Here is a 14,885-nt window from a genome sequence, read left to right as displayed (position 1 = left end):
GGTTCCCGCTGCAGCGGTGACTGAGGCGTCTCCGCGCAGGTTCCAGCGACCCCTGTCGGGGGTTCCCTGCGGCCACTCGGCGCGCCGCCGCCCCCCGCCCGCCTGCCGGGCCGGGCTCGGGAGTGAAAGGGGCTGCGCCGGGAGCGCCGAGCCCAGGCTCCTCCCGGTGGCGTGTCCGCGCCTCGGGGTGGGGGTGTGGTGGGGAAGAGGGAGGGGGCGAGGCAAGGGGAGGGTGAGAAGGAGGCGCCAGCCTCCAACCTGCGGGCGGGAGGTGGGTGGCTGTGGGGCAATTGAAAAAGAGCCGACGAGGAGTTCCCCAAAACTTGTCGGAACTCTGGGCTCGCACGGAGGGCAGTAAGTCGCAGAGCCGCGGTGGCTGCCTGGGTGATGAGAGCGCGGGCAGGACGGTGAACGCCTCTCCCTCCTCGAGCTGCAAGCGCTTCGGACAGAGGGCAGGACAGGAGCCGACAGCGGCGGGACCCAGCGCGGCGGGAACCAAGGACTTCTTTGGGCGACAGGAGCAGCCCCGAGAGCAAGGGCGACCGCTTTACTGAGCGACCGCTAGTCCCAGGTGGCCCGGACCGCACACCGCGTCCGAGCCGCTCCCCGCAGGCGACAGGAGACGCCCCCGCGCCTCGCGAGCGCCGCAGCCCCGTTTCTCTCCCCCTAGAGGGACAAACTTTTCCTAAACCCTCGGACCAAACTTGTCGCGCGTCGTCTTCGTCCGGAGCCGTCCGCGCAGAGCGTGCACTTCTTCGGCGAGATGTCCGAGCGCAAAGAAGGCAGAGGCAAGGGGAAGGGGAAGAAGAAGGATCGAGGCTCCGGCAAGAAGCCCGCACCCGAGGCGGGCGGCCCGAGCCCAGGTGAGTGCGCCGCGCCGCCGGGGCTCCGCCATCCTCCTCCTCCAGCGCTGTCGCTTCCCTCTCGCCCGCCCGCGCCCTGCGCTCCGGGCACCTGGCCCGGTTCCCGGGCGTCCGCGGAACCGGGCCGTTCTCGCCCTCCGTGGGGCCGCCCCTCACCTGGGCGCCCAGCCTCACTGGGGCGCCTGCTCTCCGCGTGCAAGGCGAAGGGCGGGAGCCCGGCTCCGCGCCTTCCAAGGGTCCGGGACGCGCAGCGCTCCCTGGCACGGCCTTTTACCAGCGCCTCGACTGAGCCCAGCCCGGGAGCCGGACCCGGTGTGCAGGAGCAGAGGCTGGTGCGCGCTTGTCCGGCGCCAGGAGGGCTTTGCACGGGCCCCGCCTGCCCTCTAGCGAGAGAAGCGGGAATGGGTCTCCCCTCCGTGTGCCTGGCTCGCAAGAACCGGGCGGTGAGAGAGAGGCGGCATAAGCGGTTGCGCATCGGTGTTTTGGGCAGAAGGGCGGGCGGTGTAGGGTCGCGGTGTGTGCGTAAATTCACTCTGATGCAATCTGCGGTATTGGAACTATGATCAGCTAAGAGAGGTTCCTATAGGTCAGCAAAACAGATAAAATCTAGCCCAATGCCGGGAATCAGATCTGTTCCAAATGAGTTCTCAAACTTTCGGGTTAGCAGTTCTCTTTTTTAGAAACTTCTTAATAAATAACGTTCATGTTTCCAAGAAATGCCAAAAAGCAAAAGTTTATCAGAATTCTCGAACCCAGTTGTTTACTGGTTCTATAATTTAATGAAATGGCAGTTGAAGCTTTTTAGAGACAGTTATTGTATTTGATAATCAACACGAACATGAATGACAGTTTCACCTTAGATTTCTCTAAGAAGAGTTGATTCTTGAGACATTGTCTTGGACAAAGTAGATGTCTCAGAGTTTATAAGTGATTGAAGAAAATGCTTAAAATACAAGAGGAAGGAGACAAATAAAGGGCTGTTTTTTTGTTTTTTTGTTTTTTGTTTTTTGTGTTTTTTTTTTTTTCTGCCATAAGTCACTTAAAGCATCCCCCAACACTTTTTAGACAGCACTTCTAAAGAATTAATTGAATAGCGCTTGGTAATACTGTGGCTGAAGAGGATAAGCAAAAGTATTTGCTGGTTCCTTGAAGGAAGAAAACAAAATTTGCCTAGTCCTCTTATTGGCATCACTGATAGTATTTTAGAACCTGGCTTGTTGGCAAAGATCTTAAGCAGATTTTGAGCAAAACAGAAATTGAACAGAGGGTAATTGTTTGGCCACTGACTGTTCCTGGGCATGCTTCTATGATAAGATACTGCTGATCAAATTCACCTTAATTACCTTTCTTTAGTCCTCATGGGAGTGTACTGAAATTTTCCTTTACTTTATGTTTCGAAGATACCGTATAGCATTTTATTCAACAAGGTACAAAGTGGAGAGCTGAATTAACAACCTCTTTACGTGAATTTCTCTGTTGTCTTTTAGAAGGCCATCATGGTAAATTAAAGAGACCTTAGACCTAACCAAAACTGTAAAGTTGTAAAGAGTTATTTATGGGGCCCAGGCCACATGGGGCCCTCCTGTCCTTCCATGAATACTCTGCCTTCAGAAGTTTCTATGGTACTCTGTAGGTGGTCTGATGATTTAAGGAGGGGGCACTGGTTTGAAGTAGCATCTCTTTCAGGTAACAGGTTTGCATTTGTCAAGAGTTCACAGCAGCAATGCCTTAACACAGACGTTGCAGATAAGCAGGTAGTTTAATGAGAGAGACTCAAGGCGAGCAGGCATTTCTGTACCTTGCAGATCTTATCTACTAGGTAGGCAGCTGTGTTGTGACTACCTGATGTTCCCTTTGAGAGCTTTGTTGGTGGCTCTCATTCTGCTTTCCAGTCCCACAACCGTGATTCCGTCTAAACCAGACAGATTGGCATTTTCTTTAAGTGACATTCTCTCTACTATCTTCTTGGAAAAATTGGGGCAAACTTGGCTCTAGCTTAGTCTTCAGTATATTCATCCCTCTTTTCTATGAGGTCGTAATTCTTGGGGAGGAGTCTTTTATCCCGTCCAGGGCCCCCCGTGTTTGTTAAACCATATAAACCATATAAGAATATGCTTCATTTGATTCAAAAAGAAAAAGAAAAAAAAAGGTCGACTTGAAAGCAGCTTTATATAAAAGCACAGGGCATTAAATAGTATTGTTCTGAAATCAATGTTTCTCTTGTTATTTTCCTTATAATGATAAGGGCCAGTGTACTCTTAGGAGAATGAATAATGGATAGCCATAATGGTTTGTGGGAGAAACCCACACCTCTTTTTCAACCTTTTTCGTACTTTTTAGTTCTTAGGTATCCTCCAAGGAATGACCTCTAGATGCTATAACTGTTGTTTTGCCACTTGCTGTGCCAGCCCAATTTAGAACTTACCTGGACACCCATCTCCTGAATAGCTCCTGTATTAGTGACCTTTAACCCAAATTTCACCCCTTTCTTAAAACAGCCCTGAAACTTTATGCCTTAGATGATACACATGCAAGAGCCGAGCTTCTCTTTGGATGTTACATTACTTCACGACAGACAGGAGAGATAATGTGAGGGAACTTAGCCTCTTAGCCCCGCAGTGTGCTGTATTATATACAGAAGCATAAACACATCTGTTGGAGGGAAATTTTCAGGGGAAAAGGCTTCTTTAACTTTCATGTGCCATGTGTGACTGATATGTGATACATATATGGCTATGTTTCATAATATCCACATTTTTATACAATTAACTGAATATTAGATTGCAAACTATTAGGGCTGCAGATGTTCAGCAGAATTATCTATTCTGTAATAATGGCTCTAATAAGTCCCAAGCCCTTGGAGTCATCGATTCCTCTTCTTTGCTTAAAATAAGCAACCTCGGCATAATCCTGGGCTTTATAACACGTGTCCATGTACCAAGGGCCCTGTAACATCCAGGGCCTCCTAGGTGCCAGACCTCCCATATTCCAGGCTCTTCATACTGATTCAGCTCAACAGGCTTCCTAGTGAAGCCTGAATTATAAAACCAGGGCTTTTTTTTTTTTTGATGTTTGGTTCTAAGCTTACTTTATAAATCTTTGCTAACTTAAGTTTTTCTTTCATTAAATGAGAAGGATTTTTTTTTCCCCACCCCTCTCTCTTTTAAATGACCTGGAACAAATAGATTATCTAGCCTAGCCCAGTTCTAGAACTATTGGATCTCCATTCAATCCTGGCAGAGGGGCATTTGTGAATACAAGTGGTGGAAGAATTGAGAAACTTGGTATCCCAAACTGGTTGAAGCAAGGCCCTGTGCTCCCCTGATGTCATCACCCACCTGTTTCGTTAACTAAGTGGCTCCCTGGGCTGAAGTGCTTGTAAACATTCTTGGGTATGAAGTGCCCTGTCTTTAACAGGGCAGCGTATGTTTACAGAACAGGAGGAATGTCCAATGATCTGTTTCTACCCGGTTCCTTATAACCACTTACTTTATGTAATTATTGAAAACATTAAGTAGTGTTTACAGAATGAAATAGAATTTATTTTGAAGAATTTGAAACAGAAAGAGTGGGAACAACTTGGGATATTATTCTCATATCTGCAAAATGATAAAATGATACTGATTGGAAGAATGAGGGGAAAATATATATGTAATCAGAAAATATTGAACCAATGTGAGACCAGTGACCTCCTTACTACATGCCAGGCACTATGCTGGACACTTTCATATTTATTAACAAAGGAACTATTATTTATCATATATCTTACTGTGTTTCAGACAATATAACAGATGCTTTGTGTATTTTTTGAGTTTATGCTTTTTATTTTTTAATTAGAAAATAAATTTTCCTTCTATTTGCTGCATCTTCTTTTGTTATCTGAAAAAGGTATCTTCCTCTTCCTCAATTATGTATGTTATCTTGATTCTTCTTTATAATAATATTCTTCTTTATAATAATATCTTATATTTTTAGTTTAATTATCCTCTGTGTTATAGATAAAGTAACTGAAATATTATGTAACCTTCATAAAAAAGGGCTATGGTGAATGCATTTTTTTTTTTTCAATTATACAACTATAGTTGACACGCTTTGTGTATTTTATCATCTGTCCTAGGAAGGAAAATGCCCCACTGTTAGGTAGTCAACAGAGGATGCCTAGTACTTAGCTCTACAACCACACATCCTGGGTTTAAACCCTAGTTCTGCTGCTGTATAGTTATGAGAGAGTTACTTAATCTCTCTCCATGCCCGAGTTTCCTTATTTGTAAAACTGGAATAGTAATATTATCATGAAGTTATTATGGGGCTGAAGTGAGATGATCCATGGAAGCATTCTGAACATTGCCTACCATGTCATAAGTGCCCAATAAATGTTAGCTCTGTTTATAAAATTACTTTAGAAACAAATTGTGTCTTTGCAAAGATATTTGATATAGTTTTCAAAATTTACCTTTTATGGTAAAAAAAAACAATCCAAAGCTGGCCTTAGATTAGAGTGAGTATAAATATTAATATCTACTACCTGTAAATATAAAGAAAAGTGGATAAGTATGTCAAATACCATAACTGCATATATGTGTAATGAAAACAGTCCTGAATTTAGTCTAAATATTGAAAGTAGAGTGAGGTGCAACATAATTTTATCTCTGGCAGAAAAATGTTGAGATCTCAAGCTATGAAAAGATTTTGAAACATGACTCCTTTTCTAGCAAAACCAAAGAGTTGATGCTTAAACCTCACTTTATTATATAGAATTCATAATCTTCTCTTTTGGGACTAGTACAAATTGCAGCACTTAAAAAGGAAAGTGTGTATTAATATGCTCTTTGTTATCTTTTTTATCAAGTGTAACTCTATAGTGCCAGTGAGGTTCATAGAATTGAGTGCAGGTGTTTCTAAATCTAAACAAAATAATGAATATAATAAATCCACATTTCTTACTATTTTCTTTCCTCCCCTTCTCACTAGAATAACTATAAGTAGTGTTTAAAGTACTTACCAAATCAGTGATTTATTAGCATTCTTACCAAATCAGTGTTTTATTAACTTTCTCTAAGTAACGCATTCAATTCTGCTTTAACGGTACTGAGAGTTTATCGTGTTTTGCTATTACAGAATAAAATAAAGCAAGTGTCAATATTTCAGGTGAGTGATTTTATTTTCTCAAAGAAGCAAACAAATGGACTTCTAATATTTGTTAACACTAGAGCTCTCCTTTTGACAAGCTGAAAATACAAAAAATTAAATCAGATAGTATTAGCTTAAAAATGGATTTTTCTTATCCAGAGGAGAATAATATCTGCTAAATATGCTATTAGGTACATAAAATGAAATTTCCCCAACAGAACAAGTGATGCTTTGGATTTGCCCTAATCTTACACATCTATCTGCACGTGTGTGTGTGTGTGCGTGCACACTTGCATGAGTTTTTATAGATTAAAAGAAGGAAAGCTACCAAAATGCCAATAGATGTCAGTGTTTGTTGCTTTAAAAAAGTAAGGTGTTTGTAAAAAAGAGACAATTTATTCTCAGTTTTAATAAGCATAAAACCGGCTACTTTTAAAAATTTGACAATAATATCCTGTATAACCCTGCTGATATTTTGTTAGTGAATATATTATGTTTGCATATCCCTTTTCTTTTAAATACTAAAAGATGCCTCCGCAATAAATTCCCCGAAGAATTCAGAATGTAGGTCGAAAATACACTAATCAGTACATTTCTTCTTTTTAATTAAGAAACAATTGTTCGAGAATGTTATTAGATTTATTTTGCATTTTTAAACTGTAAATTAATTATGCATGTTTCTTGTGTGACTTCGATTAAGATTGAACAGGTGCATTTTTGAGTCCAACTCAAGTGAGATCTGTGCAGTTCTGCCTCTGCAGGCCAGAGATGATCAGATTTCTCTTCTTCGTCTTCACAAGTGTCACCTTTCTCTGGCCTCCAGAGGGTGCTCCAAGAGCATAGCACTGCTATTCCCCAAAGTGACTCCTTTTCTCTTAAGTTTCTTGATATTCTGGGCAATCTATGGAGAAGAAGGGAGTCCGGATTTCACGAGTTAGCTGCCTCAACAGGAGTTTGTTTTCTAGCTTGATCAAACAGCCCAAATTCACTCAGAATTCTGAATCAGGACATTCTGAAATATTATGATGACGATGATGTGGTTATCAACTTGAAAGGGGACATTTGTGAGATTAACTTTAACCAGCACCTGTCCCCCAGAGAACTGAGCATCTTATAAGCACCTTTCAGTTGCCTCTTACGGCAATTTCTTTTAAATATGTTCAGGCAGTACCCACAAAGAGATTTTGTTACATTTAAGTTCCACTATGGCATTGCAAAGGTATATGTGAACGCATGAAAATTGAACAAAGGATCTTTACTGAACACGTTTGTGTTCAGTTCTTCACACTATATCCTCAACCTCTGGCTAAAATGTTTAAGAATCCAAATTTGATTGATTACATGTTTTTGAAAATGGGTTTGAATGATTAATTCTTTTGGATCACGAGCTAATATTGTAATACTGTCATGTAGCCTATGCGTTTGCTCATGATTTATTCCACTCTGTGCTTGTCATCTTCATCAGGAGTTACTTCCATTATATTACTTCCTTTCTCTTTGGAAAGTGCAATAAAGTTCACATTGTTTTGGTCCAGGAAAGGTATTATTGATGGGCAGTAAGTACACTTTGCTCTGCCACAGTGTCCCAAACCTTTTATTTAACAGCTTCAATAGGCAGGCAGCTGGCTTCTTTGCGCAGCTATTGAATTTCAGTTTCAATGATGTGAGAGTTAGGGAATGTTTTATTAGATTGAACCATATGAAATTGTCAGTTTTTAGGGCATACATGACTGAATATTGTCAATGTCGTATAGTTTAATCTCATATTTGGACTGTTTAGTACTTTGACTTTATGCTTTACATGTTATTTTAAATGATGTAGTAATGACAATTTTGAAAACATTTTTATAAGTTTTGGTAATTAAATGAGGTTAAAGTGGTATATAAAAGGAATGTGAACTAGGAAATCATTGAGCTGGGGACATTTTCTCCAATAAATAGATTAGGTCGTAAGATATCCATATAAAATGAATTCAGCATAAAATTAGAGTGCCATGGCAACTAGCATTTTCCCTTGGAGAGAAAAGTGTTACATTTGTACCACAATACATAACTTTTATTTTTATTGGACAAAGTAGCAAACTGTTATCATGCTTTGTCTCACCCACCATATTTCTGCAGAGATTCGGGTAGGAAATATTGGTAATTGGTAAGTAATCCTAGCTTTATTTTATGGAGTAATGTTTTAAAAAATCTTTTCTCAGTTTCACAGTACTACATTCATTCAATTTTCCTAGTAGTATTAATAAGTGTGAATTTTATTGTCAAGTGAAAATGCATCTCATTTTGAATATTACTTTATAAATAAGGTTAAAATTTAGATAAAGTCAGTTTTTTAAAGTGTATATGTTTGTACATATGATTGTAACTCATCTGTTTTGCACATAATCTCACAAGTGTAGAGACAAATTGCATTTTTAAAGAATATGGCAGTCTCTTTAGCTATTCCATAATGAATCTAAAACCCATCTTTAAAAGAAATGTCTAAATTCCATTTTGGAATGATATTTTTTCAGAGCAAAAACATTTATAAATATAGTGAAATGTTTTTGAATACTGAATGTCTTATATATAACTGCTTCAAAATAGAAAGTCAGAATTCCAACATATTTTATGATTTAAAAATATACATATATTTTAGCCCTATGTAAAGCAAAATTTCAACATTAATTATGCATAGGAATATGCATAATATAACATAATATAACAGCTCTGAAGTTTTACAACTTAGAATTTCAGATCTTAGCTGTGTAGTATGTCATTTATTAAGAATTTTATTTGTAGTATAATGATAGGAAACCACCTATACGTGTGAGCTGATAAGAAATGCATCCAAAAATCGAAGAAGAAAAAAATGAAGGAGATGGTCAACAGGTATTTAGAAGAAGACTAATTAATGTTCATGACAAGAGAACTTTCTTTTATACAGATATAAATACATATGTTGCTATTTAATGTTTAGAAATATAGACTTTGGGGATCTAATGTTCTTTCTATTTTTAAATTTATCGGGACTTTAAAAAGTTTCTAGTTGTCCCTGAATGTCTCTTCTTCCCTCTCCCCATCTTAATCCTTGGACTTTATGCTATATTGTAGGACAGCTAGTGTTGTAACCTGCTCTAATTGTAGTTGATGTAAAGTAGGCTGCAGGATAAGGGAGGCCATTTCGGACACAGCACACTATAGTGCCTACAGTGTGTCTACAATGTGAACACTTGAAATATGTTTAACATGAGTTAGTATATATGAAAAAAAAAATTTATGGACCTTCGTCTTCTCTCCTGTCCCCTGCCCAAACCTTGGAAAATTTACTTTCCTCTTATGAGTTTATACTATTTTAAGGGTTATACATGTTTAAATGAAATGACTGTTTTGTGGTTTTTTTTATATATATTCATGTAATATCTGAGCATATAGTAGGAAGACTTTTTTGAATGGAGGACAACATCATATCCATTTGTGACCTCAGTTAGAGTCGATCTGAGACTAAAATGTACACCTGTGTCATCAGCAGTTCAGTGAAACCCAAATGAACATTTTAAATCATTATTCTGATGACTCTAAGTTTGAATGGTATTTATGCTAGAGTATTTTTGCTCCTCTCCAAACCTACTGGAGTGGAGGAAGTACAAAGCGTGGGTGGCATTTCGAATCTGTATCTACCTATTCCACAAGGGATGGGATGAAACAAAATCCCACAAAAAGGCACGAGCCTTCCTGGGTGTATCCTCACTCTTGACATCAAACCAGCAATACCTTGACTTTCAGTGGTATTCTAGAACTGAGCAGTATGTTGCTTTCTCCCCAAATCTGGCCTATTCACCTTAAAAATAAAAGTTCGTTTTCTGAATGTGGTCACTAAAAAGAAAAATCAGCTCTGTTCTTTCTGAACGAGCAGACCAAATCTGAATTATTGTATTTGAATATAGCGCAATTCTATATCAGCATGAAAAATTTGACTTTGAGCTGCACCAAGTTGAGGTTTTGGGGACACTTGAATGGCGAGCCAGCTTAGCGACTGCCGGGTTTGTGCCAAGGTAGGGAAGTGCTGGTTTCAGTTAGCTCAGAGAAGTGGTTGAGAGGCGACGCTCTGGCTCCGTCCTCTGGTTGCACTGTGTGAGCCTTGGCTCTTCCACCTCCTACTAGCATAACTATGACGGTGACAAAGACTCTTTAAGCCTCAGTGTCCACATGCATACATTGCAAAAATAATATTTTGCAATTCATGTGGTTGTTCTGAGGATTAGTGTTTTTATTGTGCTGATTACAAAGCAAGATGGAATGATTGGTTTTATTGGGTTTAAATATTACTAAAAATCTAAGAATTTTTTCAGTGTTTGTCATCTAATGGTATCTTCTCTTTATGTATGTCTACATCAATGTTGTCTGCATTTTAGTCCCTCAGGCGATAACTTCATAAATAAATACTATACATCTTTTCACCTGGTCTTCTACACAGGTGACTATCATGTTCATAATAACCATCAAATAGTTATTTGGAAGAGATTCTATAGCTTTGGATCATTGGTGAGAGTTGGATGCCAAATGTGTAACACATCCATAAAAAGATCAACTGGAGATTTTTAACCTGAGGTTTTAGCTTGAACTTTGACCTATAGTTAAGATTATTTTTGGAGAATGGAGGAATACTAGTGGCGATGTTTTAATCAGTTGGCACAATAACAGGTTATATGCACTTTTATTTTCAATAACACACACATACACACGTGTACACACACACTTAATCTTCTAAAATGCATGCCAGTTGTTCTTTAGTTGTAACTGTTTCATTCTTTAGCTCTGGGTATCTTGATGGTCAAAGTAACTTTGTATTATAGCGGCTAGTAGAGTACTTTGCATATAGATACTGATAAATGAGTGAGAATTATTTTGTATATATATTTGTTGGCTATTTTGTTTCCTGAACTACAAGGATAAATAATTGTAGTTCATGAATTGATTTAATTGGAATGTGCTTCAGTTGTGTAGTGAAGAATAGTGGTTTCATTGTCTGACAAAATTTTTTATTTGTATATTAAGTAGACATTATTTTGTGTGTATGCATGAAACCTGATTTTATATTCCTTTGATGTGCTATTGCTTCTCTGCCAACAGAGCTAAGCACAATATTTCATTGTTTAGAATTGTAGTATTCCCTAAATTCTCCACTTTAAATTGTTTTTAAATAAATAAAAGGGAGTCTGCCTTGAAGCCCATGAAGAGGTAGATTTTTATAAACAGTTATAATGGCAGTAATATTGAAAATTATTGTCACTTATTTCTGAGAAAAATATTGAAGGCTGCTATATTGCTCCCAGAAGGATTAGTTTGAATAAAGAAAATAATTGTGATTATAATTTGGTTTAGCGAGGTCACCTTGCTGTATACTTAGAATCTCCCCTGGGAGGCAAAGGAAGGAACTGCGCATGCATTATCTATTTTGAGAAAGAGTTATACATACAGAAGTTATGGAAATGAGCTGGTGGGTTTATCAAGAGAAAAACAATTATTTGAATACCGAGTTGAATGGAAAATGAAATACATAATTTTCCATATATTAAATCAAGAGAAATGGAAACTTAAGTTTTAAGGATTGTTTTTTGTTTTTGATTTTTCACATGTTGATTATATTGTGTGTTCTCAGTTGCCTTTAACCTGACAGGAAAGAAAAATGTCAATAGAAATAGTTGTTTTATGTAGTTCGATATTTGGAAAGCAACATTAGCGTTTTAAAGGTTGTGTGTATTATTTACACCCCTTCAAAAAGGACTGTGATCCACTTCAGAAAGGCAGATGAGACAGGTTATTTATTGTCTATTCCCAGGAATTAACAGAAACTAACACAGGACAGAGAGTATAGCCCCTGAAACCTCTGCTGATTCATTGTCCTCTGAGATCAAATCTACATGAGACTCCTACCAAGAGAGCCTCTAAATTGGACCATGCACAGAGGGAAAAAAAAATGTCACCACTTACGATATGCTACTGGTTACAGAACATATAGTCACAGAAGTTAAAAAACTCAGTGAAAGCCCTGCATCTGAATTTGGTGACTATAGACACACTCTGTAAGGTAAAGACATGTTTCAGCTCTCCCTTGCCCCCTCCACTGAAGGGAGGCTTATTTCCTTCTACTTCTTGAAGTCTTGATGGGAAGGCAGGACACAGCCATCTTGCTGCTTTGCCCTGAGCGCACCAGTATGGGACTAAAGCTCCCTGTAGCTAGAAGCATAGTGGCAACTGTCTTATGGGGACCTGCTGCTATGTGTGCCTCTTTGGGAAAATGTCACGGCTCCTCCGCCTCTGACATCACAGGATTCCAAGAGAGACAGCAGCTGTAAAAGATCTGATTACTCTTTTTTGTCATTTAGATATGAGATTTTTATAAAGGTACTGCTGACCTTAACGCAGATGCCCTTTTAGGATCTATTTCTGTGAAGCTCATCGGTGGCCAGACTGCACAGCTCCTGAATAATGCTCTTGCTCTTGAGCAAGATAAGTCACAACTGTATCTAGAGAACAATTTATTCATCCCTCAGCGGTATTACAAGTCTCACATTAACTCACAAATAGAAATAACCCTTTGGAAGGTGCACAATGTTTTGCTAGTATTAGTATGTTGACTCACTATAAAATATAAAAAGTATTCCCTACTCGGAACTTTTAAGTATCTAGTTTGTGATTATGAATACAGCAGTGCTTTATTGAAAACTCCCTTGACAAATTAAGCGGATAACGGACATCCTTAGAATTGCCATGTTTCATGGTACATTTGTAACTAAAAGCCTCTTCTTTAAGTAATGACCGATAGTTTCATGGAAAAAGCCACTCTATTTCTGGCCACTTGAGGAAATAAGAAATGGGAAATGATTGCATATTGATATATGTATGCAGGATTCTAAGTATTAAATTTACACATTGCCCGAACATGTAGTTATGTTTTCTTTGGGCGCAGACTTTCCATTCAATTACTTTTAAAAAGTATTAACAAATAATTATACTTAAAATTGACTAGAGTTACATTTTAAATGCTCAGATAGATTTACTTTTTTATAGAATTGCTTTTGTGATTGTTAGTCTTTTAAATAATATTTCGGGAGATAGTATAAATGCTGAGCTGTATAACTGTGAGGACATCAACAAATGTGTCAATAAATAGGTTTTATATTCTATCATCTTATTTTCTATAACACAGAAAACATACTTTGAATATTTTATTTATCTGAATATTTTATCGTCTTCAATATTTTATTTATTTATTTTTAATTTATTTATCCTGTTTTTGTTTGTTTGCAGGACAGAGGTCAACACAATCTCAGTTCTATTTTGAGCACTTTATTGTGTCATTTGTATATTTTAATTTTGTCCTCACCCAGAGGAAGTTTTAAGTGAGTGGTTATAGATGAACGTTCTAGCTTTTCACATCTTTACACTGTTAACTCCACGAGGCATTGTCTGCCTTGTGGTTATCGTGTCACCAGGGGCCAGCACAGTCCTGGGAGCATAGACGTTGCTCTTAACTTATTCAGTAATTGAATGAAGGAGAGGATATTGCTAATTTGCTTAAAACAATGGGTTATGAGAGTTTCTGGGTGGCAGTTGAGTTATTATGCTACTATCAGTTACCATTTAGTTATTTTGTTACTTCAGAATTGCAGGATGAATGCAAATCACCAGTGCCAGCCATTCATGGATGTGTTCCTAAATTTACCATTCATTATTTTTCTGATTTAAATTTGTACAATTTATCTTAAAGCTCTCAGTAAGTAATAATCTACTTCATTATTCAGACTAATGAACAGGAATTATAGGTTTGCTTAATATGCAATTCTTGCTAATCCTAAAATGTTTTTGTTCTATTTTCTCTTAAGTACATAGAGGCAGTTAAGAAACTACCCTGATGAAGTTTAAGGAATTAATATTTGTAAATACTTAGATCATTGCTTGGAACATATGGTTGCCATGTTAAGAGTATGTTACATAAATAACAGTTGTTCCTGGTAAATAATGAAAATAATCTTAATATTAGAGCTGCCTAAAATATTAGAGCTAGCTCTTAAAAACAACCACATTAGTCCTAGGAAAAATCATAGAATGTTGGAATGGAAAAGGTTATCTTAAAGGTCATGTGCTCAAATCACGTCTTTTTAGATGAAGAAAAACACAAGGTCCTACAAGAGCATCGGTTCAAGCACTAGAGCCCAGGTACCTGGATTTCAGGGTAGGGATTTTAATTACTATAATGCTACACTTTCAAATCTAAGATTGGCACTCTGTGTGAATTCAAGTTTTATAGTGCTTTGAGTGTTATTATGCTTTCAGATAAGAGAGATGGATTTCTACTCCATCAAATAGCAGCTTGGCATACATCATTGATATGGTTTTAATTATTTTGAGGGTTGCAGTACGTTTAAATCAACCAACCTTTTATATCTATGTGTTTCTTGTTATGGTATCTTGTACCCAAGTAGGGTCAATGAATATTGACTGAGAAGATGACCATTAATGTAAGTAATTCTAATGTTATAACATGGAAGAGGAAGGTAATGTGTGTGTGTGAGAGAGGGGTGGAGTATTCATATATGGTCTGGAGCTGAGCTGTCTCTATGCTTTGAAACATTACTAGCACTGACACCTTACTGCAAGAGGCCCCAATAACAAGAAAGATCTCTGTGGGCTTTCTGAATGCTGTTTGCAGAAGAATGATGTGCATACAAAAGAGTCATGAACACTTGTGCCTTGACAGCTGGCTATGAGACCACCAAGTCACTCATTTGCATCTGTGAGCCACTGACCAGTCACTGATCACAGTGACATTTTATCACTAACAACCTGAATTATCTTTGACCCAGGGACCTAGAGATCAAAGGCCTCCTAGTCCATTATTAGATT

The 14,885-nt window shown here is 38.4% G+C and overlaps 1 protein-coding gene across 8 annotated transcripts in view; it reads left to right on the top strand.

The window, feature by feature from the left end:
• Positions 1 to 218: 218 nt before the first annotated feature.
• NRG1 (neuregulin 1) overlaps positions 219 to 14,885 on the top strand; it is a 198,979-nt gene continuing 184,312 nt past the window's right edge. For 2 of the 8 annotated variants that reach the window (XM_015592842.2, XM_006916326.3), the window contains exon 1: positions 219 to 863. In XM_015592842.2, coding sequence (XP_015448328.1) covers positions 764 to 863 — 100 coding nt within the window. In that variant the 5' untranslated portion in view covers positions 219 to 763. The remainder of the gene's footprint in view (positions 864 to 14,885) is intronic. The other 6 variants (XM_025049885.1, XM_015592843.2, XM_015592840.2 and 3 more) reach the window with 3 other exon arrangements.

This window comes from Pteropus alecto, unplaced genomic scaffold (assembly GCF_000325575.1).
Source record: "Pteropus alecto unplaced genomic scaffold, ASM32557v1 scaffold24, whole genome shotgun sequence".
Lineage (NCBI taxonomy): Eukaryota > Metazoa > Chordata > Mammalia > Chiroptera > Pteropodidae > Pteropus > Pteropus alecto.
Note: the sequence above shows the minus strand (reverse complement) of the source record. Positions and strands in the feature narration are given on the sequence as shown.